The sequence below is a fragment of the Malus sylvestris genome, chromosome 2 (genome assembly GCF_916048215.2).
Source record: "Malus sylvestris chromosome 2, drMalSylv7.2, whole genome shotgun sequence".
NCBI classification, from domain to species: domain Eukaryota; kingdom Viridiplantae; phylum Streptophyta; class Magnoliopsida; order Rosales; family Rosaceae; genus Malus; species Malus sylvestris.
This window is the reverse complement of record NC_062261.1, coordinates 5,604,806-5,629,870: the sequence shown is the minus strand read 5'-3', so window position 1 is coordinate 5,629,870 and position 25,065 is coordinate 5,604,806. Positions and strand designations below refer to the sequence as shown.

The window sequence follows — 25,065 nt, the reverse complement described above, 5'->3', positions numbered from 1 at the left end:
TGGCAGATTAAGAGAAGAGGAAACTGCTCAGGTTGCAAACACCTTGTTCAGATTTTGGTATAACCATATTTTGGTATCACCACCTTGTTTCGCCTCCCCACCATCGGAACCGTTGTCACAACCGCCACCCCCTGCCACCCTAAGGAAGTAGTTCCCGTAATTGACATTCTTGATATGATTGTCCTTGTGCAACTCTTTAGGCTGATTATAAACATACATTTCAGCTCCGGTGTCGATCTTGATACCCTGTTCGAAGCCTTGGAACAACTTTACGAGCCCCAGCTCATCGACCCGAACATTTTCAACCCCACGGAACCTAAAATCTACCTTCCCCGCCTCCGTCGCCAGTGGCGTCTCAAGATCGCTGCAAAGGCAGGGAAGAGCCGCCGTCGCTCGTGTGCCAGCGTCACGGGCTACCAGAGGGTGCCCGACTCCGGCGCCTCCGCGTGCAGACAGGTATCCGCCTCCGTCACCCCAGCCGGCGCTACCCAATCATCCGCGATCGGGAGCCTCTGGATGATCTGCTCCACCCACATACCCTTCGCCCTCATACTCTCTGCCGCAACCCTCTCCAGGTGCGCCGTACGCCCTCCCTCCCTCGCTTTGGGCGTCCGGAGCTGCATGGACGCTGCCATTTCCGGTGAGGTGTGCTTCTTCTTTCTTGTTGATGTCTTACCTGTTGTAAAGAAATTGTGGGTCTTTCATAGGGTGTAAGGTAGGTTTAGGGTTTTTCCATATCATAATTACGCTTTAGGTGTTCTTAGTTCCGTCATGGGAGAAAGAACATGTAAAATGTTGGATTCGATTGGCAGAACGATACTGCGTTACACCAGCACAGAGCAATACTATAGGTCTATATGTCACTGCACCTGCACTGCACTACTGCGACAGTCTGAAAAATGAAAAGCTTAACTAATGAGCCCTTGTGCCTAACTCAATTGTTTGGTCAATCATTGAATCGAAATCACAGTTTTTGAAGGTGGGATTTTGATGCGAACGGGTATTGATTAACTGCAGTATGATAACCTTTTTCTTTTCTTTCTATGGGTTAAAAATTTCGATTTAATATGTTTATCATGCTCTGGTTGTCGTCTTTTGTAGGTGGATAGTTTTCCATGGATAGTTCTTGTGGTTTCCGAATACTCGAACTTATCCTGACTTCTCAACCAACCCTTCGATTCCGCTTCTGCAACAGTATATAATCTCGGTCTTTTCAGATAGTTTTAGCATTTTTTAGGTCAACAGGAAATAGAAGGTGAAGAACGAAATTTACCAAGTTTGCTCTGATTTCAATTGATCCCAGAAGCAAAGTTTTACTCATTACAAGTTAGCATTTTTTGTTGTTGTTCTTTTTAAAGTCGTCCAAAGGTACATACAATACAAGGCGGTTTTCAGCAGTTCATTCAAAGGTTTCAACATTTCAATGGTTTGATATGCACTGGTTCAGTAATTGGATAGATATGTGCAGAGAAGATGTGGCCTAATCTGTTACACAAAGCGTCTCATGTTGTTTGACTCGGTTGCTTTACTTTGTAAAGAATGTGCATTGGTGTTGCAAAGCAAACCAGAGTATAGAATGACTTGTAATGAGTAAAACTTTGCTTCTGGGATCAATTGAAATCAGAGCAAACTTGGTAAATTTCGTTCTTCACCTTCTATTTCATGTTGACCTAAAAAATGCTAAAACTATCTGAAAAGACCGAGATTATATACTGCTGCAGAAGCAGAATCGAAGGGTTGGTTGAGAAGCAAAGATAAGTTCGAGTATTCGGAAACCACAAGAACTATCCATGGAAAAATATCCACCTACAAAAGACAACCAGAGCATGATAAGCATCTTAAATCGAAACTTTTAACCCATAGAAAGAAAAGAAAAAGGTGATCATACTGCAGTTAATCAATACCCGCTCGCATCAAAATCCTACCTTCAAAAACTGTGATTTCGATTCAATGATTGACCAAACAATTGAGTTAGGCACAAGGGCTCATTAGTTAAGCTTTTCAATTTTCAGACTGTCGCAGTAGTGCAGTGCAGGTGCAGTGACATATAGACCTATAGTATTGCTTTGTGCTGGTGTAACACAGTATCGTTCTGCCAATCGAATCCAACATTTTACATGTTCTTTCTCCCATGACGGAACTAAGAACACATAAAGCGTAATTATGATATGGAAAAACCCTAAACCCTACCCCACACCCTATGAAAGACCTACAGTTTCTTTACAACAGGTTAGGCATCAACAAGAAAGAAGAAGCACACCTCACTGGAAATGGCAGCATCTTTACCGCTACAGACGCCCAAATCAAAGGAGGAAGGGCATACGGCGCACCTGGAGAGGGTCGCAGCGGAGAGTATAGGGGCGGAGCGGATCATCCAGAGGCTGCCGACGACGGACGATCGGGTAGCGCTGGCTGGGGTGATGGAGGCGGATACCTATCTGCACACGGAGGCGCCGGAGTCAGGCACCCTCTAGTAGCATGTGGCGCTGGCACGCCGAGCGACGACAGCTCTTCCCTGCCTTTGCAGCGGTCTTGAGACGCAGCTGGCGACGGAGGCGGGGAAGGTGGATTTTAGGTTCCATGGGGTTGAAAATGTTTGGGTCGATGAGCTGGGGCTTGAAAAGTTGTTCCAAGGCTTCGAACAGGGTATCAAGATCGACACCGAAGCTGAAATATACGTTCATAATCAGCCTAAAGAGTTGCACAAGGACAATCATATCAAGAATGTCAATTATGATAACTACTTCCTCAGGGTGGCGGTTGTGACGGTGGTTCCGATGGTGGGGAGGCGGAACAGAGTGGTGATTGGCTCGACGTTCGGAGGGAGGAGGAGGAGGATGACGCCATTGGAGGTTTTCTTCCTCTCTCTAAACGCATAAAGGCGATCGTTTTGGTTCCCGCTTAGAATGGATTGCTTTTTTATTTTAATTTGGGGTTTTTGGATAATTTTTTATTGGAGAAAATTGTAGTAATGGTGTTTTAACTTTAATCTAATTAGAGAAATGATCTTTCAACTAAAAATTCATAACCAGTAATCTCTTAACTCATCAAAATGTAGAGCTATGATCCCTTAACTCATCAATACGTGCAAATATGGTCTTTTTCATCAACTCAATCAAAATTCAGTCAAAATAAGTCATGTTGGAAAGATCATTGCTACAATTGTTAAAGTTGAGGGTCATTGCTCTAATTGGGTTAAAGTTGAGGGACTATTTCTCCAATTGGGTTAAAATTGAGAGACCATTTTTCTCATTATGTTTTCCCTATTCGCCCCTTAAATCAGTCTCCCATGTATGACACGTGACTCGTTTTTATGGAAGTTTTAACGGGTTGATGAAAATGACCATAGTTGCATGTTTTGAAAAGTTAAGGGATCAATGGTCATGAATTTTTAGTTGATAGACTATTACTCTAATTAGATTAAAGTTGAGAAATCATTGCTACAATTTCTTCTTTTTTAATATATAATATTCAGTAAAAAGTCGTAAACGACTTGTCGTTTATAAAACTATGTTTTGGTCCCTGTCACGTGACTCTCTTTCTCTACTAATTGCAACTCTGTTTTCCCATTCGGCCGACTCAAATAGTCCGTTTGGCTGCCGAGAAAGCTCGGGAAAAGAAAGGAAAATCCAATAAAACCAAAACCCTATTACAAAATCCTCTCACAGCGGCACTGCAAGAACACCCAATTCGAACTGATCGGAAATGGCGAGCTATCTATGGAGGAAATACGCAGATTACGTTTACACAAAGTGGGAAAGAATGATTCTTTGGAACATGGTGGAGCCCTACAGCAGACCCAAATCGTTCACCCCGTTGGTCACCATCTACGTCGCCGCTTTCTACACTGGTGTGATTGGTTCTGCTATCACTGAGCAGCTTTACAAGGTAATCATTTTGCTCGGTATTCAATCTTTTTTATTTTGCTTGTTTTTATTGCTATTATTATTAATTTTCGGGGTTAATTTAGTTGGTCAAAACCCACAATTTGAGATGGGGTTTTTAGTTTTGATGCCGTAGTTTATAGGAAAAATAAAGTTGGAGAATTTCCTATTTTTTGTTCAGCTTCAAATGTTGCATAAATGTGCTGAAATTTTGATACCTGTTGATTGATGTCTGTGCTAACAATTTGCTGAAAAATCTAAGCTTGAGTACTTAAAATTAGACGAAATCATTGCCCAAGATCGGTTTCTTCTTGAAGCTTCTAGTGGACTGAAATCTGCTGTCAACTTGTTGAGTTTATTTGAACGATGTGTAGTTTGGGGGAGGTCATTTGATAGAATGCCTTATGGCATTGCTTCGTCTGCTTGAAGGTATATATCATTGTATGAGTTGATGCCATATGTACATAACTGAGAGGTGTGTCAGGAATCAGACCTGGAAACGGATTTTGGAGCCGGAAGGAGTAGCATTTGATGCGAAATTGGCTACACACTTTTTTGATTAGTTCAATAGGCCTAGTTATTGTTAGCATCGAGCTTTTGATGATTTAATCATAGATCTGATATGCTCTGATTTCTAAATTGTAATTACGAATAGTGGAGGAACAGGGTTTGGAAAAATATGCCTATTTTCCGGTTCTGGCCTGCTTTTAGAAGATTTATACTGAGTAGTTTTTGATCATTTTGACATTTAGATATCGATGAATTGGTTCAGCTGTATATACATATCTACATTTCGGCATATATATCCGAAGTTCAATAGAGATAAATCTTCTTATGTCAAGTTTTGTAGACCTCATAAAAATTTCGCCTTCTGGTATTGTGCAGGAAAAATACTGGGAAGAACATCCCGGGCAGGCAGTGCCTCTTATGAAGCCAAAGTTTTACGGAGGACCGTGGAGGGTACAGCAAGGCGAGGTCCCAGCCACTCAGTGAAAGCCATAGACCAGTCGGAGAAATTGTTATACGAGCTTCTACTATTCTATACCATTTTCTGTTGATGTATGCCAACCGTTTTTAAAGGTCTCCGGTGTATGGAACGATCGTCACCGTTCATTTTTCCTTTCCTTTTCAGCTAAACCATTTTTTGTACATCCAATGTTATAAATAAAACATCAAGCGATCATAACAAACTTGCTTAAACATTAACCTAACACGTAGCTGATATGTGATCAGTGATCTAAACTTCTCCCCCAAAATTAGAAATCCAAGCTATACACATTCTGCACTATCTTTGCCACAGACCTCCGTACCATTTTATTCTTCTCTCCGTCTCCGCCCCATCTCTGCCACCGGACAATGACAACGTACGGGACTATCCCGACCGAACCCCCGGCATCCTCGAACCAACATTTCGTCGCACGCGCAAAAGAACAGATCCAATCAGCCCTAGGCAACCGAAGACCATGGCAGGAGATTATACAACTGCAAAATCTCACCCTTCCCTCCACCTTCAACCAATCAGTCCATCGAATCAAGACGAACGTCGTTTTCTTTCGCATGAACTACGCCATCATCACATTGTCCATCCTCTTCCTAAGCCTCCTATGGCACCCCATTTCGTTGATCGTCTTCATCGTCATGATGGTTGCATGGATCTTTCTATTTTTCCTGCATGACCAACCGTTGATGATTCTAGGGTACCGGATCAACGGGCAAGTGGTGATGATGGCCCTGTTGGTGGTCACACTCGTCGCGCTTTACCTTACTAATGCGAGATATCATATCATCGCGGGACTCTGCATTGGCCTTGCGGTTGTTCTGGTGCATGGAGCTCTGAGGGAGCCTGAGGATGTCTTCATTGTGGATGATGAAGGGCCTGGATCAGGTGGAGGTGGTGCGCATGTTCACAAAGTGCCTCTCAAACATGCTGCCTCTTCTTCTTATTCTTTGGCCAAACAGTGAGAATCACAAAAAAATAAGGCCTTCTTTTCACCATCTTTTCTTTTCTAAAACAGAAATGATTTTCACACCCCCTTTTCTACCTCATCACGCCTCTCTTTTCTTTTGCTTGAATTGAGAAAACGGGAACAGAATCAAGGGGCATAAACAAAGGAGAAAACAGGAGTGTGGAAATCATTTTTTTTTTTTTTTTTTCAAAATTTCCGTGTACATGATGGTGAATTATGGGTTCAACGACATGTGTCTCTAGGACTCCAAATCTGTAAATTCATATGTAAATGGTGACACGCAATTGGAGCTGAAACTGCAAAGAAACTCCATATAGATCAAGGGAAATTTCAGGTTCTTCCTCTATGAGAATTGATGGAAACAGAAGGCTCCAGAGGCTCGAGCAACTCCAACTTTTTTCCCCGTTGTCATAGTGGACAAATGGGTAGATAAGAATGAACCTTTTTCCTCCAAAGTTCCAACGTCCAAGAGGGTAGAAGAACATATATTCAAAGGTTAGTGCAAAGCGCAAATGTGAGTTAGACCAGTTTATCGGAGCATTGTGTCCGCCTTTTTTCATCCGAGTTCTTATGTGCCTCCATGTAGAATAAAGTAGAGGATAGGAAACATGGTGTATATGTTGATGAATGGATGATTGGTTTTAGCAAGTTGCTATTGGAATCTGTCTAATTATCATGAAGTCTTCAATTTCATGCTACAAACAATATGTTAAGATTCAACCAAATTACAAGATCTTTTATATGTCATGATACCAATGCATCAGATAAGAGAATTGAATGCTTATTTAGAACCCTTTTCATATTTTGGTAAACTAAGCGCGTGTTTGATAACTATTTTTTTTTTTTCATCTTTTTGCTTGTAGGATTTAAAGCAATAGTTAAAGTTAAGAATTGGGGTTTGAGTTTTGGAGTTAGAAATGCATTTCACACCCTTTGGTTTGTTTGCTTGGCCCTACCAGAAAACGAGGGAACTGTTTGTTTAGTGCAGCATGAGAAACGTGATAATTGTGAAATAAAATGTGTGGATTAATACCCTTAATAATAAAAAATTTCACTTTCCTTGTCCCCCATTATGAGGTAGACAATTCCACTAGAGAAATTTTATATTAGTAATAATATTTTTTTGGAAATACAATGAATAAACAATTTTGTTAAAAGCTCTGGTTTTATCATATACTAACCTCTTTCGTGTGTGTGTGGTAATTGGTATTTTTATATTTTTTATTTAAATAATTAATTTATGTATTTCTAAAAAAATATTAAAAAAGAAGAAGAAGAAATGAAGTAGAACACGAAACCATCCGCTAACGTGGGAGTTTTTATTTTTTATTTTTTTCTATAATTTTAAATATTAAATTCATTCAAAATAAAAATATGATTAAATACTTTAGCTTCTTTTGGTTCAATTGTAATTTATGAAATTCTTATAGGGCAATTTATGGTATTTTAAATGTTTTACCATTTTAAGGTACTCACTTTATATATATATATATATATATATATATATATATATATATATATATATATTAATCATTTAAAATTACGAGAAAAATGAGAAAATATTGAAAAATATCAAAGTTAAAAATGGTTTTATTGGTTTTCACTTTCAAGGTTTTGTTTCATACATTTTGTTTCATTTCTCCCTCCTCTCTCCCTCCACATTCCTCATCATCCCTCTTTATCCCCATATATTTCCGCTCTATATCTCTGTTGACCCTAAAAACTACAAAGCCTACGTGGCGCGCAGGCCGAGTAATTAATAAGCTAACTACGTCCTTCGGTGATTGCGGGGCGTGCCAACTCGTCGGCCGAGCTCGGCCGAGGAGTAAATTTGTTGATGTTGCGTTGAGCGCGCTGCTGACTTCTGTGTCTTGCGATTGCGGCCGAGGAAGGAACAATTCTCGGCCTCTTGGGTTCTAGAGCCTGAAGACAAGGCTGCTAATTTGCGAAGTTCAATCTCAAATTCGGCTTTCAATGTGCCGAATACAATAACCTGGTAACACCTCACTTCGCCGAGAAGGCTGATGAGATGACCTCGACCAATAAGGATTAGAAACCCTTCTCGACCGAGACTTGGATAGGTAATCAACCGTTCTCGCCGCAGTGCTGTTGATGCCAACGGAAGATACTGCGAGACCGATCGATTCTACGGTGACAGAGCTATCTATGCCGACTTAAGATATCACCGGTTGCCTTCACAGTGTTGTTGATGCCAACGGAAGATGTGTCGGCGGAAAAAGAAAATAAAAATCTCAAGGTGTTGAGAGGGTTTGCGCAGGGCAGTTTTGTGTGTTGAATTGGAGGGGTCTTTCACACTGCACAGCGCCTTGTATTTATAGCAGTGATGTATTTACTAGCCAACCCGTGCAATCCTGGCCCAAAGCAAAACACTCCTCCGAGATAATTATCATAGAAGCCTTTGTCATCATCTTGATATCCTGAAATAGTTGGCGACTGCAATTTTGCTTGTATTGAGACTAGATACACTAGTCTCCTGATAAGACTCGTTCTTAGAATCATAGTCAACTTTAACTTCCCAGGCACAACGCTCCATATCTTATCACCCATTCAGCGGATCATCTTCGATTCTACATGTACGAATTGCATGGAAAATGGTCTCTCAATTCCCTACGTACATGCATGAATCCAATCCTTTTATCTCCAAACCCACGTGCACCACTTGGAATGTGTGTAACATCAGGATTACCACTTGGTCAAAATCATCACCAATCTTGTTTATCAAATCCCACTTGCAGCTTTATCCCATTTATTTTGCATAAAAACCGAGATAACTAGTTAAGAGATAAATATTATGATTAAAAATAATAATATTATCTCTTAACAATAATATCTTAACTTTCTTATCCAACGGTTGAGAACCATGCTTACTCAACGGCATCGACCGCTTAAGCCGATGGTGTAAAATTGGGTCCAAACATTGCCCCCCAGTTTCCTTGAGCTTCGGCTCGTAAGCCGAATGATTAAGGAAATTAAGTCTCGTACCCACCAAAATCTCGTGGTATCGCCGAAGAAGATAAAAATTTATCGGCAAACGAAAAACACATCATGCTATTAAGAACTCATAGTTGAGCAAGTGTGACCGAGAAGGACTGGGGTCAAGCAAGTGCTATGTTTTATAGCATGATAACAACCTTTGGCCGAGGTCGGCCTGCTTATATATATATATATATATATATATATATATATATATGTACTCCACCGCATGGCATGAATTGATATGCACCCATACATCCATTGAAGCCTGCACGCTCTGTCGTCCATGATACCCAAAGCCACATCCTGTTTCAGTCTTGCTTGAAGCCCGCGGCCAGTTATGTCCCCCAGTTTCAAAAGTTAAGTTTAAGCCCAAAGACTTGGTTACATAACTTGGGAAGTATTTCTCGACAAGTACGCCGAGCTCGGCCTAACAAACTCTCGGCAAGCAGCTTTTTATATATACTCATCCTCGGCAAGATTAAATCTGATCCGCCGATTATATCACATGTGCCCCCTTTATTTTCTTAAGCATCGGCTAGGCAGCCGAATGGTTTAAGAAAATAATTTCTTATTCTTTTTTTTTTTTTTTAACAGAAGAAAACGAAAGTGGCCGATCAATAGTCAGGAGGAGGCCAACAATGCTTTACTCCAAGCCGAGATCTTTTAATATCAAAATTCTCAAATTGATTTCGCTCTAGGCCGAATAAAGAATTCTCTCCAAATATTTTTGACTTGATGGAATATTTTTCATTCTCGGCCGCCGAATGTGTTGAACAATTATTATGCCCCCCAGGCATAATTTCGGCTTTTAATTCAAACAACTTAGCCGAACAGGATTTCTCCATATCGGCTTTATTGCCAATAATCATATCAATTGGCGTAGTTTCTTGGGCTAGGCCAATATCTTGGCCTCGTTCGTCATTGGAGCATTCCTTTGACGAATCATTTTCTAAGTCGAGTTGTGGCTCAGAAATTTGAATTTTTTCTTCTAGGCCCACCACACTTTCAGTCTCAACCAAAAAAACAGGTGGCCCATGTTCTTCTTCGGCCGTCTCGACAATTTTCTGAGGCCGAATTTTAATTGTGGCCGGAGCGAAAAATTGCCCCCCGGCCTTTGGACCTAACCATTTTTCAAATGGAATTGATCTGTAATCAGAAACATAAGGAAAATGTTCTTCATCTAGCCAGGCATTAAATCTAGTCCTGTCTTCATTTACCCATTGCTCTTGCAAGATAACAGGAGCTTTTATTCTCAACATGCAAGCGAATGACTTTTGCATATCTCTATGGCCACGAAGAATTTTTTCCACTTCAAAAGATCTTTTACGTTCCTCATTGTGTTTTTTCAATTCTTCTAGGAGCTCGTATAATCGGCTACGTTGAGCCAGATCGGAATCTTGATATATCATATGAACTTCGTAGTTTTAGCACTAGGTCCCACTGGGCGTGCCAAAATGTTGACCCTAAAAACTACAAAGCCTACGTGGCGCGCAGGCCGAGTAATTAATAAGCTAACTACGTCCTTCGGTGATTGCGGGGCGTGCCAACTCGTCGGCCGAGCTCGGCCGAGGAGTAAATTTGTTGATGTTGCGTTGAGCGCGCTGCTGACTTCTGTGTCTTGCGATTGCGGCCGAGGAAGGAACAATTCTCAGCCTCTTGGGTTCTAGAGCCTGAAGACAAGGCTGCTAATTTGCGAAGTTCAATCTCAAATTCGGCTTTCAATGTGCCGAATACAATAACCTGGTAACACCTCACTTCGCCGAGAAGGCTGATGAGATGACCTCGACCAATAAGGATTAGAAACCCTTCTCGACCGAGACTTGGATAGGTAATCAACCGTTCTCGCTGCAGTGCTGTTGATGCCAACGGAAGATACTGCGAGACCGATCGATTCTACGGTGACAGAGCTATCTATGCCGACTTAAGATATCACCGGTTGCCTTCACAGTGTTGTTGATGCCAACGGAAGATGTGTCGGCGGAAAAAGAAAATAAAAATCTCAAGGTGTTGAGAGGGTTTGCGCAGGGCAGTTTTGTGTGTTGAATTGGAGGGGTTTTTCACACTGCACAGCGCCTTGTATTTATAGCAGTGATGTATTTACTAGCCAACCCGTGCAATCCTGGCCCAAAGCAAAACACTCATTCGAGATAATTATCATAGAAGCCTTTGTCATCATCTTGATATCCTGAAATAGTTGGCGACTGCAATTTTGCTTGTATTGAGACTAGATACACTAGTCTCCTGATAAGACTCGTTCTTAGAATCGTAGTCAACTTTAACTTCCCAGGCACAACGCTCCATATCTTATCACCCATTCAGCGGATCATCTTCGATTCTACATGTACGAATTGCATGGAAAATGGTCTCTCAATTCCCTACGTACATGCATGAATCCAATCCTTTTATCTCCAAACCCACGTGCACCACTTGGAATGTGTGTAACATCAGGATTACCACTTGGTCAAAATCATCACCAATCTTGTTTATCAAATCCCACTTGCAGCTTTATCCCATTTATTTTGCATAAAAACCGAGATAACTAGTTAAGAGATAAATATTATGATTAAAAATAATGATATTATCTCTTAACAATAATATCTTAACTTTCTTATCCAACGGTTGAGAACCATGCTTACTCAACGGCATCGACCGCTTAAGCCGATGGTGTAAAATCGGGTCCAAACAATCTCCCACAAAGAAAGCAAACTAAAAACGGAAAGAACGAAATGGTTATGAAAAGCTTCACTGTTCAACCACTATCTTTAGTGTAAAGCAAGAGCGGGTGGACATTGGGACCAAGGTGATCCTAGGACCATTCGGAGTTTAGGAAAATATTCATCTGAAGGTCTTCCGAGGACATCTTCAAATGTTTGGTACAGGTCTTTTTATGCCTACCAAGTGTTTAATGTAGTTTCTGCTAAGCAGTGCTCTTCAGATTGTGTCAACAATACTTGACAAATTCTCTCTATATTCTCATCAGATTGCTTTGGTATATGTTTACTTGTTAACATATGCGCAACATGGTCAAACTGACAACAACAAGCCCACTAAGTGGTCGAAACAAAATGATCAATGGATCAACTGAAAATTTTGAGCGTTATTTGCTCTGTTTCTATCTTTAAAAACTTGTTTCAATGGGCCCCCAAAGTTCGAATCATAGATCTCTGCATTGGTTAAAAGGTTGGGCCCCCTAGGTATAATGTGTCATTCTAGACTGGTTTTCTTGGCAACAAAGGCACAATATTCACAATGAAAAGGAACCATGACACTTTGTGAAACACATTAGGTTCCAACTTTGCATTCATCAAGATGTGGCCATATCTCGTCTTCCCATTTCCATCCAACTACTCAACCGGCGCAGATGAAATCGCCAAAATGTTAAAAACTCCGAACTCACGGCTGAAAATTGCCTTGTATCGTACCTTCCGGTGATCGAAAAACAACAAAATTGTAACTTGTAATGAGTAAAAATCTGCCCCTCTCGTCCATTCAAAACAGAGTAACTTAGTTAACTTCGTTCTTCCCTTCCTTTCTGAAAGGTGAAAGTATTGGAAATCCAGCTCAGTAGATTCCGAGGCGACTAGTTCAATATAATACTGCAGCTCTCTATCTGTACCATCCAATATAATACTGCAGCTCTCTATCTGTACCATCCAATCCATAAGCTTATGGGAATCTTTGCTCTCTTTCTCCAAAAAGTTGCTTCTGAAAATAGTTGGCACTTGGCAGCCACTGAATGGCCACATCCCACAACGGGGATGCACATCACATTGTCGTGTGAAAAAATTAAAACGAGCAACAGTTTGTTTAGTGAAAAGAGAAAAAGCCCAAGGATTCATATACTCTGAGATTGCTGGTGACAAAAACTTACAAAGCGGATTGATTACAATTTGCATGGCGTCATGCAGAAGATGAACTTCCCTACAGCGGAATTCGAATCACACACTATGATTGAATTAGAATACTGCTACAATAACATCATGTCCTCCGTTAAGGACCACGTTTATTTGTTTATACACATAAATCTCTTATTAAGAACAATATACTCAAACATTACAAATGATCATCATCATCTTTATTTTTTATTTTTTCACATACTCATGATCATCAAAGATCAAGACTTTATACACCATTTGAACCCGAACCGCAGTGGAAAACCCGAAAATCGACCTTGGGCGAAATGGCCTGAAAGAGCAACCTCGCCGTGTGCTCTTGCTTAACCACTGCGCCATCCTTCTCCACCAAAACCGCACCCACAATCTTCTCATACCCGCCGCCACCGCCGACGATGTATGCCACCACCGCGGCCTGAGCGGGGCCCATGCTCGGATTATAGGCGGCGGACTCCATGTACGACCCTTTGTACATTTTCCCATCGGAGTCCAAAATCGCCACACCCGACGGGCACCCGCTGTACGGCGCGTGTGACTTATTCGCGGCCTCTAAAGCCGCGGCTTTTAACTCCGCATTCAGTTTAAAATCGTCGGTTAAATTCTCGGTTTCGCTCAAAAACGACAGACCGTTTTCGAGCTGCTCTAAGAGCAAGGGGACGTCCTGTCCCAGGAGGTCTTCGGGTCCGAACCGGTGGGGGAGTAAGTGTAGGAGCGGGTCGAAACTGTTTATCCCGGAATTGTCGTCGCCGGATTCCACCGAGGTAATTAGGATCTGGATATCCTGGGCTCCGCGGATTTCTTGGATGAACTGGCGGCAATGGCCGCAGGGGGCAGCGGAGACGGCGATGTATTGGAGCTTGGATTCCGATTGGATTGAGAGGTTGGTGACAAGGAACTGCTCGGCGTGGACCGAGTAGTGGAGGGGGAGACCCGGGAACTCGAGGTTGACGCCGATGAAGATCCGACCAGATGACCCGTACCCTACGGCGCCTACATGGAATTTGGAGATGGGCGGGCGGGCGAGGTCCTGGGCGGGCTTGACGAGGGAGGGGAGGAGCTGAAGGACGGTGAGGTTGGACTGCTTGGCCATTGATTCGGCCTCGGAGGCTTCGATTACGAATCTGGGTTGGTCCATTTCTGGGAGAGGGGTAAGCGGGTCGACCCGATTAAGGGGATTGGTGCGTTGGGATCGGAGGGAGAGATCCTTGAAATGTGGATGAAGAGGGAGGGCTAAGGTAATGGGACTTGTTTATATAGAGATTGGAAGGAGACCATGATTTTAGTAAAAGAGTTTTAGAGGACAAATTTTTTTATTTTATTTTTATTTTTATTTCTATATTTTTAGTCAAGCAGTGTTCGTAAATTAGATGTTAGAAACATGTTGAATTTGTTTGAATGTGCTTTTAAAATGATTAAAGACGTTTTTTTTGAAAATATTTTTGAAAGCAATTCTTAGAAAAATGCTAGTAAATCCTTGATAAGCATTTAAAGTGTTTTCTGAAAGAAAAAAAACACATAACTGGTGCTTCTTGGAGAAAGCACTTAAAGTATTTTTGGAATCCAAAAATATTTTATTTAAAAATACTTTCAGTCATTTTAAGAGTACATCTAAACGAGCATGTTCTCTAATATTAAGTGTTATAATATAATTAGTTGAATTTTTTATTTTTAAATTATAACTAATTGTATTATTATAATTAATTTATAGAACCGTGTTACTTACACGCTAAAAAATCTCTCGTCTTAGAGGTCTTTACAATAAAGACCTTTAGTGAGCGATATACTTAGTTATTTCAAGCACTAAATTATGCATAAAAAAATTAATAAGGAAAGTCGTTAATTATTTTTAAGCTTAAGTAGATGTCTGGATGTTATTTAAGAAAAAAACATTATTAACAAATTAATGCGACGTATTTACCAAAAAAGTTGAAACTTCTATTTTTGGGATAGGATCAAGGGACACATATTTTTACAAATACTTTTACACTCTTTTTATGTCTTTTGATTACATAACATCCAATGGTTCTTATGTATTCATTAAATGACATGAATGCTTATGTGGATTTTAACTAATATTAAAGATAAAATAAAACTGAAAAAACATACATAAAATTTGGAAAATTAAAACTAAAATTAAAAAAAGGAAGAAACCCTAGTTGTACGTAGCCCTCCATCTCCCCCTTTGCTGATGTGGTTTTGCAACTTCATGTCTTGGATTGATACGAAATTTTGATGCCTTCTACAAGGAGTCAAGTTATTATTTTCTTAAATCTTGATTAGGTAAGCAAACCAAAACCCTAAATTCTATATTATTGTTTATATATGTGGGGTGATTAAATTAGGTTTTGCACACTGCTTGAAAATTCTCTACTTGGAAAACCTTGCAATCCTTCAACATTGTATACGCGCACACACAAATATATATATTTTTATGTGTTTTTCGGTTTTATTTTATCTTTAATATTAGTGAAATTCATATAAGCATCTATGTCATTTAATGAATAAATAAGAACCATTTGATGTCATGTAATCAAAAGGTTTAAAAAAAAGTGTAAAAGTATTTGTTCCTTGATCCTATCCCTTTATCTTTTATTTACACTTTTAAACTAAGGATATTTTAAAGAGTCTTTTAATATCGGTCCAAAGTAACTAAGAATTTGACTTATTTTAAAAGTCAAAAGTCATTAAAAAATTTCCCTATTTTAAACTACTTACTCACAGGATATAAATATTTTTGCTCACTACCGATTATAATGTATGTTCACTATAATTATAGTGAAATCCAATGGGTGATGGTGGCGGAGATGGAGTGGAAGGGAGATGTGTGGCGGGGTATTGGGTTAATGTGAGACATCATCATTACAATAAACTCAATGTGGTTCATTATATTACATATAAAAAATAAAAATACCAAAATTATATATATTTTTATAAAATTGTTATTAGCACTTAAAGAAATCATTTAAAACTAAAAACACGTTCGTCTGCAGGGGGAGGGAAGGGAATGGGCTACTGGTTTTGTGCTAATCTTGGTCAAGATGAGATTCTATGTGCTAAAGTTTGGGATGTTTTTATTGGGTTGCAAGTTGTGTGGAATAATGAAATTAAGAAGATTATGGTGAAATCGGATTCTGCAATTGGAGAGCAATTGATTTTAATGCAGAAGTGGATAATCACCCTCTCGGAAGTTTAGTATTGAATTATCGTGCTCTTATGCTCCAAAACTAGTCTTGTGAAATTCGACATATTTACAGTGAAAATAATTTTGTTGCTAATGATCTCATTTGGGTTTGTCATGCAGTTTGAGTTTAGTCTTTTCTTAGCAAGCTCCTCCTTCTTGTTGATTGTTGGTTGCAAATATAACTATTGTCTCGTAATCTCGTGATTTTTTAAGTAATCTTTTAGTTTTTTTTTAGCCTATGCTTTGTTGTCAACAAAAAAAAAATATGTACAAAAACAAGTGCAATTGAATATTTTGAAGTGTCGATAATAGTACTTTTTATTTATATTTATAGAAGATTCCTTCAATATTCTTCATCTTTGAACCATTCCTCATGGAGTAATGTAGCAGTCCAAAATCACACGACACAAATAGGTTGGATGGAAAAATCAAACTCAATGAAAATAACATTGTCCTTGGTTATATATAGGTGGGTCAAAACTCAAAAGTATTATATTACAAACAATATTTAGATGCACGTACCCATCAATGATAATGTAATTACATATATATAAATATAAATACCGCATGACTTAAGTCAGCTTCCTGTATGCTGCATGGGCAGAAGTGAAACGTAACCAAATGAGAGCATCGTAAGCCTTTCCTCTGTCGTATTTTAAACTTTTTATTGTCGTTAGGCAAAGAAAATCTATAGTATTGAATTCATAAGATAAGATAAGATATGGTATATGATTGAAACATATGCTCATATATGAGAAGGCCAGATTTCCATAGGATTTAGGAGATATAAAAGTGGACGACCTCAAGTTAATAAGGCTCTTCGTGTTGGGAGGATTGGGAGGAATGTCTATTGTAGGCAATCTTATCTTTACTTTACAAAGAAGCTGTTTCCACAACTCGAACTCATGATCTTTCAGTCATAAATGAACAACCATTTTATTGCGCTAAGGCTCGTCCTCATGAAATATAAAAGAGGAAAAGAAAACTAGCTAGCCATAGTCCACAATCTAATATCGAAGCCAACATTATTCTGTATATAATATTCTCTTGTGCTTAAATTCTCAATTTGTGTTGTTAGAATGCCAATATAATCAGATACGTACAAACAAAAGTTCCATCATATTTACAATACTTTGGGATATGAGGTAATAATCAACCGATGAATGAGAAAAATTAAAAAGAATTTATCTTAGTTATGGATTTATCTTTGGTAGTCTAACTTATCAAGTAATTTGATTTTTTGAACAATCTTCACAGTTCATTTCCGGAATTACTCAAAAAGAGCATTCTCTTTTTTAAATGGAATCGTAGGGTTTTTTTGTTTTTTTTTTTTTTTTTGGTGCATGTGTTTTGCAAAAGCCAGCTAGCTAGCTAGCTACTTAAATTGGACGATAATACTTTAGATGAGAACTATTCTCCCACATGCAATCATGCATGTCTACTTGGATCATATGCTTTTCTTTAAACTGATTTAACATTGGATCTTTGAACTTTGTGTCTGAGTTGGTGCAAGCTAGCAAAGCAATTGTTTATCTATATAGTCACAAGTATTATATTTTGTTGTCACTTATTTTGGAACTCTTCCTTGTCCCCAACCTTCCTCCTCCTTTCCTCACCATATTTTGTCTTCTTCCAACCTCTTGTAGATATATTTAAAGTTTTCTGTTCTGAGAGCAACATAAATCGAACAACATATTAAAAAAATAAAAAAATAAAAACACGAAACAAAGTTTATTATTATAATGAATGTAATATTAAGTATAATTTTAACTCTAAACTTATACATAATATCGCTTTATTGGACTGAAACAGTTTGGTGATGAATCTTTTCCATAACGTTGACCATATACGTACAACTTGTTTATACACATAAAACTTTTTCCTTTTAATTTCTTCAACAAGGATAGATAGATACATATTAACCTTTTCAACCGTGACTATTTTGTTTTTAGTTTTATTTTTCCTAGTAAAGCAAATGACTAGGATAGGTTCTTCATAGAGACAACGAAACTTGGAAAATGGGAAAGCATGCAAAGAAAGCAGGAAGGTTTCATATAGTTTAGTCCATATATAAGATTCATCATCTATACATAGAATGTCACAATAATAAAGATACAAAATTGTCTTGAAATACTAATATCGTGACATCCCATGTTCAACGAATGCATAATTTTCTAAGCAGAGAAACTACTACAGGGTAAGAAAATTGAACAAATTAGAACTTATAAGGGGGTGCTAAAAATAATGGTAGTGAGAAACCAAATCTGGAAGTACCAAGTAACTTGAACCTACACCAGATAAAAGATCTGTCACTATAATTCCAATATTTCCACCCTTGACTAGTAACATATATATCTTTGAGCTCCCAAATTCTCTAGAAACCAATTATTGTAGTACCCCTTACACATATTTGGTGCATACACTTTTGACATTTTTTTCTACCTAAAAAGGTATTAGCGGGTGGCTTTGCCACAGCCCCACAGCAGTCCATCTTTTCAGAAAACGAAAGCATACAGTTTGACTTCTAGAAATATAAAAGCTAGCTAGTTATATGCAAACTAATTATTTCACTACTCTGATATGTTACAAAGAGAATCATTTCTATATTTGTATCAACAAACAAAGCTTATTAAGTGACGTGGTCAAATGCATTGGTCTCAGACTCCATCGGTTACCAGTTTTGGCGGGTATATGTCCTTGTTCTTTTTCTTATTTAATTCCTAGTGCTGCTGGCTCAGTTCCCATTTCTTCAAAGGTCAATAACAAGTGGAAAAGTGGAGGGAGCTCCCCGCCGTCTGATCTTGGGCCTTGGAGTCTCGTTTTGGGCCAAATTGATGAACATGTCTGGTGCAGTTGGTGTCTGCAAGGTTGAAGAGTGGCCCTGGATTTCTTTGTAAAGTTTGGGTTTTTATTTGGTATTTTTAGCTGTTTTGTCATATGGTTTCTGGGTTTTCAATTTTTAATTTTGTTATGTTGAATTCTAGTTTATGGATAATTGAGTGATTTTGTGTAGCTAGAAACCTGAAACAGTTAAGTATTGGGATAGTGAAAACCACAGAATAACTTTTTTGCAACGGGATGTCATAGTTTTTCGGAGCCAATCATCCGTTGCTATGTGAGAAAGTTCAAACACATAAAAGTGAGTAATTGGCCTAGAATAGCTTCGTTCTCTGGAGAAGTCCCCATTCCACAAAACAATAGAGCCATTTGATTGTTGCTGGGCCTCCTTCGTATATAACTATTCTTAATTCTTAAATTTAACTTATTGCTTGATGTTGTGAGTTTTTTAATTGCCTAATCTAATATAGTGTGTCAAATTAAAGATAGTGAAGAATGTGGAATGCCCGGAGCAATTTTCCTTCAAGCCTCAGGATTTCCAGCGCTTTGATGAGAAAGAAAACCGCCAAGTTGTGTTTTATGCCTTTAGGTGCTCTTGAACCTTCAGTTCAGCCTATGTTTATGTTAAATTTATTGAGTTCTGAAAACTAGAAGTTAATTTTGATCAGGTCATCGGATTCGGTGTTTTATGAGGCTCCACGCTTTGTGACACATATTGATGATCCCGCCATTGCGGCACTGACCAAGTACTACTCAAAGGTGTTTTCTCCTAGCAACACTGCGGGAGTAAGCTTGCTGGACGTGTGTAGCAGTTGAGTGCCTCTTTAAGTTTAGTGTAAAGCTTTGAACGGTTTCTAAGTTTAAAGAATCTTAATCCTGTTTTCGGTATCTAGGTCAGTCACTTTCCACCGGGATACAAGCAAGAGCGAATAATCGGAATGGACATGAATGAAGAAGAGCTCAAGCACAACCCGGTACTTCTTTCTCAATTCTTTAATGTAGAAATATGTTGACGCTGCACGGATGATCACTTGCTCGTTTTAGATTCTAAAACATGTTGACACAAACTGTTTCTCTTGCAGTTTCAATTGTATCAGTCCTTGATTGGTTATCTTTCTTACGTTATCGTTTTGACTCAATGACTATCCCCTGATTGATCTAACTTTGTAGGTCTTGACAAAATATGCTGTGCAAGACTTGAACGTGAGCCCCAAACTTCCGTTTGAAGACAATTCCTTTCATATCATTACTAACGTGGTATGTGTATCGCTTTCCGTCTCTTACTACGTTATCATCTTCTGATATAATCTCGGTGATTGGCAGTATACTTTTGGAGCACAAAATCACTGGTTATCTTTAACGGCATATCCATATGAATTCATCGATCCGCACTAGGGGATTAATTGGCAAACTATATTCTTTCACTCGATCTCAGTAAATGACTCGAGGCAACCATTCTTTTCAGTTCCCGATCACTTGATGTGAAAGATTTAATCTTTTATCTGCTCTCAGAGTTTAAGAAATTTCTTATTGCAGGTTAGTGTCGATTATGTAACAAAGCCTCTTGACGTTTTCAAGGAAATGTGCTGGATTCTTAAATCTTTCAGGTCTCCCCTCAACGAATTTAACTTAGCGAAAATATCTGCAAACAGCTTTTCCAACCGTTGTTCCTGGACCAAACCAATCTCGATATGGACATCAACCAGTGATGCTGATCATGCTTCGCTTGCGGGGGCATATTTCCACTACGCTGGAGGATTTGAACCGCCTCAGGGAGCTCGTCTAGTATTTTGTTCCAGTAACATAAGTAGCATCTGCTCTCTCCTAATTTTCTTTCGGATACCATGTCTACTTATGACCTATAAAGCACAGATCATTAGCTCAGCTTCACCTATGACATTTCAATTCTCTGATAATCCTGTTTCCTTCTTTTTGCACATTCGATTTTGCTTGAACAATATGATGTCTTCGTTGGAAGCGGCCTCAGCATCGAGCATGTTTTCAAGCAGAATTTATGTCAATGGCGTAAAACCAAGCGCATGACGTTTTAGGACTTATACAACCGACCTCACTTAGTGTGATAAGGCTTTGTTGTCGTTGTTGTTGTAGTTGCAAATTCGTAGCCAGTGAGTCATCCTGGCAAGTTTGCTCTTATATTCTTTTCACTCCAATGCGCATGCAGACCCACTGAAGTGATTACATTTTTTTGAAATGTATTCTTTTTACAAGGTGTCCGGTCTTTGTTAAAAGACATACGTTTCGAGAAATCTCATTTTTATTCAATTTTGTCCATCCTGTTTATTGACATGGTTGATTATTTAGGGTCTATAGACGCTCTTTAGAGCTTTCATTTTAGGTTTAGTTACTCCGCCCAAAATTTGATACTTCAAATGTGAATTCATAGCGATTAACCACCAAGACTAGAGAATTCCTTAGCTTTATATTAATCACAACCGAAGATAATCAACCTTCTCAATAAATAAAAGCAGACCTCAAAAATGTAACTTTGGGACAATATTTTACAGCTGTAAGCCTGTAAATATTGATCGCCTTGTTCCTTGCAAAGTTGGTCTCCCTAGTCGGCAAAGTCGGTGCATTTTTTAAGATGGTAAAGCATTTAATTAGAGTGCGCGCGTGAGGGTAGCTGCAACAGCTGCCAAATTGGCAAAAACATATTCAAAAGAAATAGATCTGTGTCCAAGAAGCTGCAAGAACCACTGAAACAGAAGCATCCTATACCATTAAAAGAAACACAAGAAAAAAAAAAAGCTGATAATTTGAGATTCTATTCTCATATTTTTGAATGTCGCTTCGATGCTGTCGGTGTTTTAGCGATTAGATTTAATATTCACACTTGTTGAGATCTTTAATTTTCAATTTAATTCATTCATTTTTTGTATAATTCAATGCATCGTAGTAAAATACCATTCTAACAATAAAGCTCCTCGCTTTGCGAGAATTGGAGGGAAACGTTTATTGCATGCAAGGACGGACCTACCATGGGCTTAGGGGGGTCGGATGCCCCCACTGAGATTTTTCTGACGCTGGCATGCTGCTCAAACTGAGTTGGGTTTGCAGCAGCAGAGCCCCCACTGAACTGATCTGGTTCTGCTCCGACCTAGTTCTGCAGAAGCAGAGCTGGGTCTTATATTTTTTTTTTAAATCCAGGCCAAAACGACGTCGTTTCATATATGTTAACAAAAAAAAAGTATGTTAAAGGGGGGACCGCTTGTCCCCACAGTCCACCCCCATTCCTTGATTCCCATCTCTCCGTTTCCTTTTTATTTCCCTTGCCAATCAGAGAGCAGCGTGGTGCTGCTCTCTTTCCCCAAATTCCCAACATCTTGAAACGGAACGGAGCAGGAGCAAGGTGCTGTTCCCAGCCACGCCAACAGCCAGCCACTCCAGCCAGCTACTCTCTAGCCGACATATATATATTTAGGGTAAAATTTTTAATTCCTAAATCTATAATCCATAACCCTAATTAATTATTTAAGACGAATTTTTGTTTAATTGGTATAGAAATATAGAATCATATGGTAATTGGTTATTGATTATTGATTATTGATATGAATTCTATGATTATTGATGAATGAAATTATGAAATTACGAATTCTATGAATATGGGTATACATTTATTCATATAATTAGTTGAATTAAATGTTTATTTGTTGAAGAATTTGTATGCTTATTGGTATTGCCATATTGGTTAATTGAATTGTTGCCTAGGTTGGATATGGATTAGTTATTAGGCATATTAGCATAGTATACTCTAGGACTAAGAGTCTAAGAATTTTATTGAGAATTTTATTCTATAAATTCTACAAATTACGTATGAACCTTATATGTTATTGGTATCAATATGATTGACTTTGCAGACTAAAACATCATGGAGAGGTTTTTCAAAAAAATATCAATGCCGCCATCCCTAGTTATTGAGAAAAATGATGATACTCGGGGACAACATAGTACATAATTTATTTTATCAAATCTTCCATCAGATCCTGGTAAGCGAATTCGAATTTTGGATTACAATCCTAATATTCGAGATCAAGTACGAAGAGCGTATGTGCTAGCTGGTCCTCAACAACCTAAAACCCATAATTTTCCTTACAAGAAATATGGAGACACGCAAAGACGATTCAACCCTGTTTGGTTTGATGATTTTCCTACTTGGTTGGAATATAGTGTAGAAAAAATGTTGTCTTTTGTCTGTGTTGCTACCTTTTTAAACCAAACATTGGAGAACAAGCAGGTGGTGATTTCTTTGTTGGAGAAGGATTTTCTAACTGGAAGAAGAAAGAAAGACTTCTAACTCATATTGGAGGCGTCAATAGTGCACACAATCAAGCATGGAGTAATTTTGAAACTTTAAGGAGTCAAAAGCAACATATCCAATCTTTTTTCTCTAAAACTCATGATGAAGCTCGAATTCAATATAGAGCTCGGTTGAATGCATCAATTGATTGTTGTCGATTTCTTTTGAGACAAGGGCTTGCATTTCGTGGTAATGATGAATCTGAACATTCAAGCAACCATGGAAACTTTCTTGAGCTTCTACAGTTTCTTGCCGACCACAATGAGGATGTGAAAGCTGTTACTTTGAAAAATGCTCCGGAGAATCACAAATTGACATCACCAGATATTCAAAAAGACATTGTAAATGCTTGTGCAACTGAGACCATCAAGACTATTATTAAAGATATTGGCACTTTGTTGTTCTCTATTTTGGTTGATGAATCTCGCGACGTATCAACGAAGGAACAAATGGCTATTGTATTGCGTTATGTGGACAAGAATGGGCATGTCGTTGAGCGTTTTATTGGCATTGAGCATGTTACTAGTACTGCTGCTCTTTCACTCAAGGAAACCATTGATGAGGTATTTTCTAGGCATAAATTGAGCATGTCTAGGTTGTGTGGGCAAGGTTACGATGGGGCCAGCAATATGCAAGGTGAGTTCAATGGTCTTAAAGCTCTTATTATGAAAGACAGTGGTTGTGCCTATTATATTCATTGCTTTGCACATCAACTTCAATTAGCTCTTGTAGCTGTGGCAAAGAAGAACATCCAAATTGAGTCTCTTTTTAGTATAGTTACTATTTTGGTAAATGTTGTTGGAGCTTCATCGAAGCGTTGTGATCTTCTTCGAGAGAAGCAATCTATTGCAGTTATTGAAGCACTTAACAGTGGTGAGTTTATAAGTGGGAAAGGCAAAAATCAAGAAACTACTTTGAAACGTGCTGGAGAAACACGTTGGGGTTCACACTTTGGTACTTTAGTAAGTATCATGACTATGTTTTCATCCATACTTGATGTACTTGAAGTAATAGCAGATGATGGAGTAAGCTCTCAACAAAGATGTGAAGCGAATAATTTATTGGATTCTATGCAATCATTTGATTTTGTGTTTAATCTACACTTGATGAAAGATATACTAGGAATAACCAATGAATTGTCACAAGCATTGCAAAGGAAGGATCAGGATATTGTAAATGCAATGAAGTTGGTCGGAGTTTGTAAGCAAAGGTTGGAGATAATGAGGAAAAGTGGTTGGGATTCTTTACTTAGTGAAGTCTCAGAATTTTGTCTTAAACATGATATTGATGTGCCTAATATGGATGATATGTTTCTTTCTCGAAGGCGAGGGCAACGAAAAGCACAAGCAATCACAAATATGCATCATAATTGTGTTGGGATATTTTATGTTGTTTTGGATTGGCAGCTTCAAGAACTAAATAATCGTTTCAATGAGACCAACACTAAGTGACTTCTTTGTTTGGCATGTTTATGTCCAGCCGACTCCTTCTCTGCTTTTGATAGCCAAAAGCTATTGCGTCTTGCCCAGTTTTATCCTAAAGACTTCTCTATGAATGAGCTGGTGATACTTAAGATTCAACTTGAGACTTACATTATGGATATGCGGTCTAGCATTGAGTTTTCAGGTTTAAAAGAGATTGGAGATCTTGCAAAAAAAATGGTTCAATGCAAAAAACACAAGGTGTATTCGCTGGTTTACTTGCTTGTGACATTAGCACTAACTCTTCCAGTTCCTACTGCAACCGTTGAAAGAGCATTTTCGGCCATGAAAATTATGAAGAATTGATTGAGAAATCGAATGAGAGATCAATGGATGAATGATAAAATGGTTATTTTTATAGAGAGAGAGATATTTGATGGTATTGGTAATGATGTTGTCATGCAATGCTTTCAGAACATGAAAACGCGTCGAGGGATATAATGGATCTGAGTGTTGCTAAACCAAATGATCGTGTGCGAGTATTTGAAAACTCAGTTTCCTACTAG

The 25,065-nt window shown here is 38.6% G+C and overlaps 5 protein-coding genes across 8 annotated transcripts; 4 read left to right on the top strand and 1 right to left on the bottom strand.

The window, feature by feature from the left end:
• Positions 1-174: 174 nt before the first annotated feature.
• LOC126588278 (uncharacterized) lies at positions 175-1,483 on the top strand. Its single transcript, XM_050253360.1, has 2 exons — positions 175-645; positions 1,102-1,483. Exons 1-2 carry the CDS (start codon positions 175-177, stop codon positions 1,156-1,158), a joined length of 528 nt encoding a protein of 175 aa, XP_050109317.1. The 3' UTR covers positions 1,159-1,483.
• Positions 1,484-3,561: 2,078 nt separating this feature from the next.
• LOC126583086 (uncharacterized protein At4g29660-like) lies at positions 3,562-6,603 on the top strand. Of its 2 annotated transcripts, none has more exons than XM_050247390.1 (2): positions 3,562-3,888; positions 4,770-5,074. In XM_050247390.1, exons 1-2 carry the CDS (start codon positions 3,706-3,708, stop codon positions 4,875-4,877), a joined length of 291 nt encoding a protein of 96 aa, XP_050103347.1. In that variant the 5' UTR covers positions 3,562-3,705; the 3' UTR covers positions 4,878-5,074. The 2 variants fall into 2 exon arrangements, with proteins under 2 accessions (XP_050103347.1, XP_050103341.1); XM_050247384.1 differs by having other exon boundaries at positions 3,756-3,904; positions 4,770-6,603.
• Positions 6,604-12,682: 6,079 nt separating this feature from the next.
• Positions 12,683-13,984, bottom strand: LOC126611928 (cytidine deaminase 1-like). The gene has a single exon (XM_050280239.1). It carries the CDS (start codon positions 13,874-13,876, stop codon positions 12,971-12,973), a length of 906 nt encoding a protein of 301 aa, XP_050136196.1. The 5' UTR covers positions 13,877-13,984; the 3' UTR covers positions 12,683-12,970.
• Positions 13,985-18,690: 4,706 nt separating this feature from the next.
• Positions 18,691-20,942, top strand: LOC126611944 (uncharacterized). Of its 3 annotated transcripts, XM_050280251.1 has the most exons (5): positions 18,691-18,789; positions 19,246-19,329; positions 19,429-19,734; positions 19,931-20,017; positions 20,297-20,942. In XM_050280251.1, exons 3-5 carry the CDS (start codon positions 19,699-19,701, stop codon positions 20,801-20,803), a joined length of 630 nt encoding a protein of 209 aa, XP_050136208.1. In that variant the 5' UTR covers positions 18,691-18,789; positions 19,246-19,329; positions 19,429-19,698; the 3' UTR covers positions 20,804-20,942. The 3 variants fall into 3 exon arrangements, with proteins under 3 accessions (XP_050136208.1, XP_050136206.1, XP_050136214.1); XM_050280249.1 differs by lacking the exon at positions 18,691-18,789 and having other exon boundaries at positions 19,042-19,329; XM_050280257.1 differs by lacking the exon at positions 18,691-18,789 and having other exon boundaries at positions 19,284-19,349.
• A 2,170-nt stretch (positions 20,943-23,112) lies between these two features.
• LOC126588267 (uncharacterized) lies at positions 23,113-25,065 on the top strand. Its single transcript, XM_050253353.1, has 4 exons — positions 23,113-23,117; positions 23,203-24,278; positions 24,558-24,704; positions 24,974-25,065. The coding sequence occupies exons 1-4, from the start codon at positions 23,113-23,115 to the stop codon at positions 25,063-25,065; spliced, it is 1,320 nt and encodes a 439-aa protein (XP_050109310.1).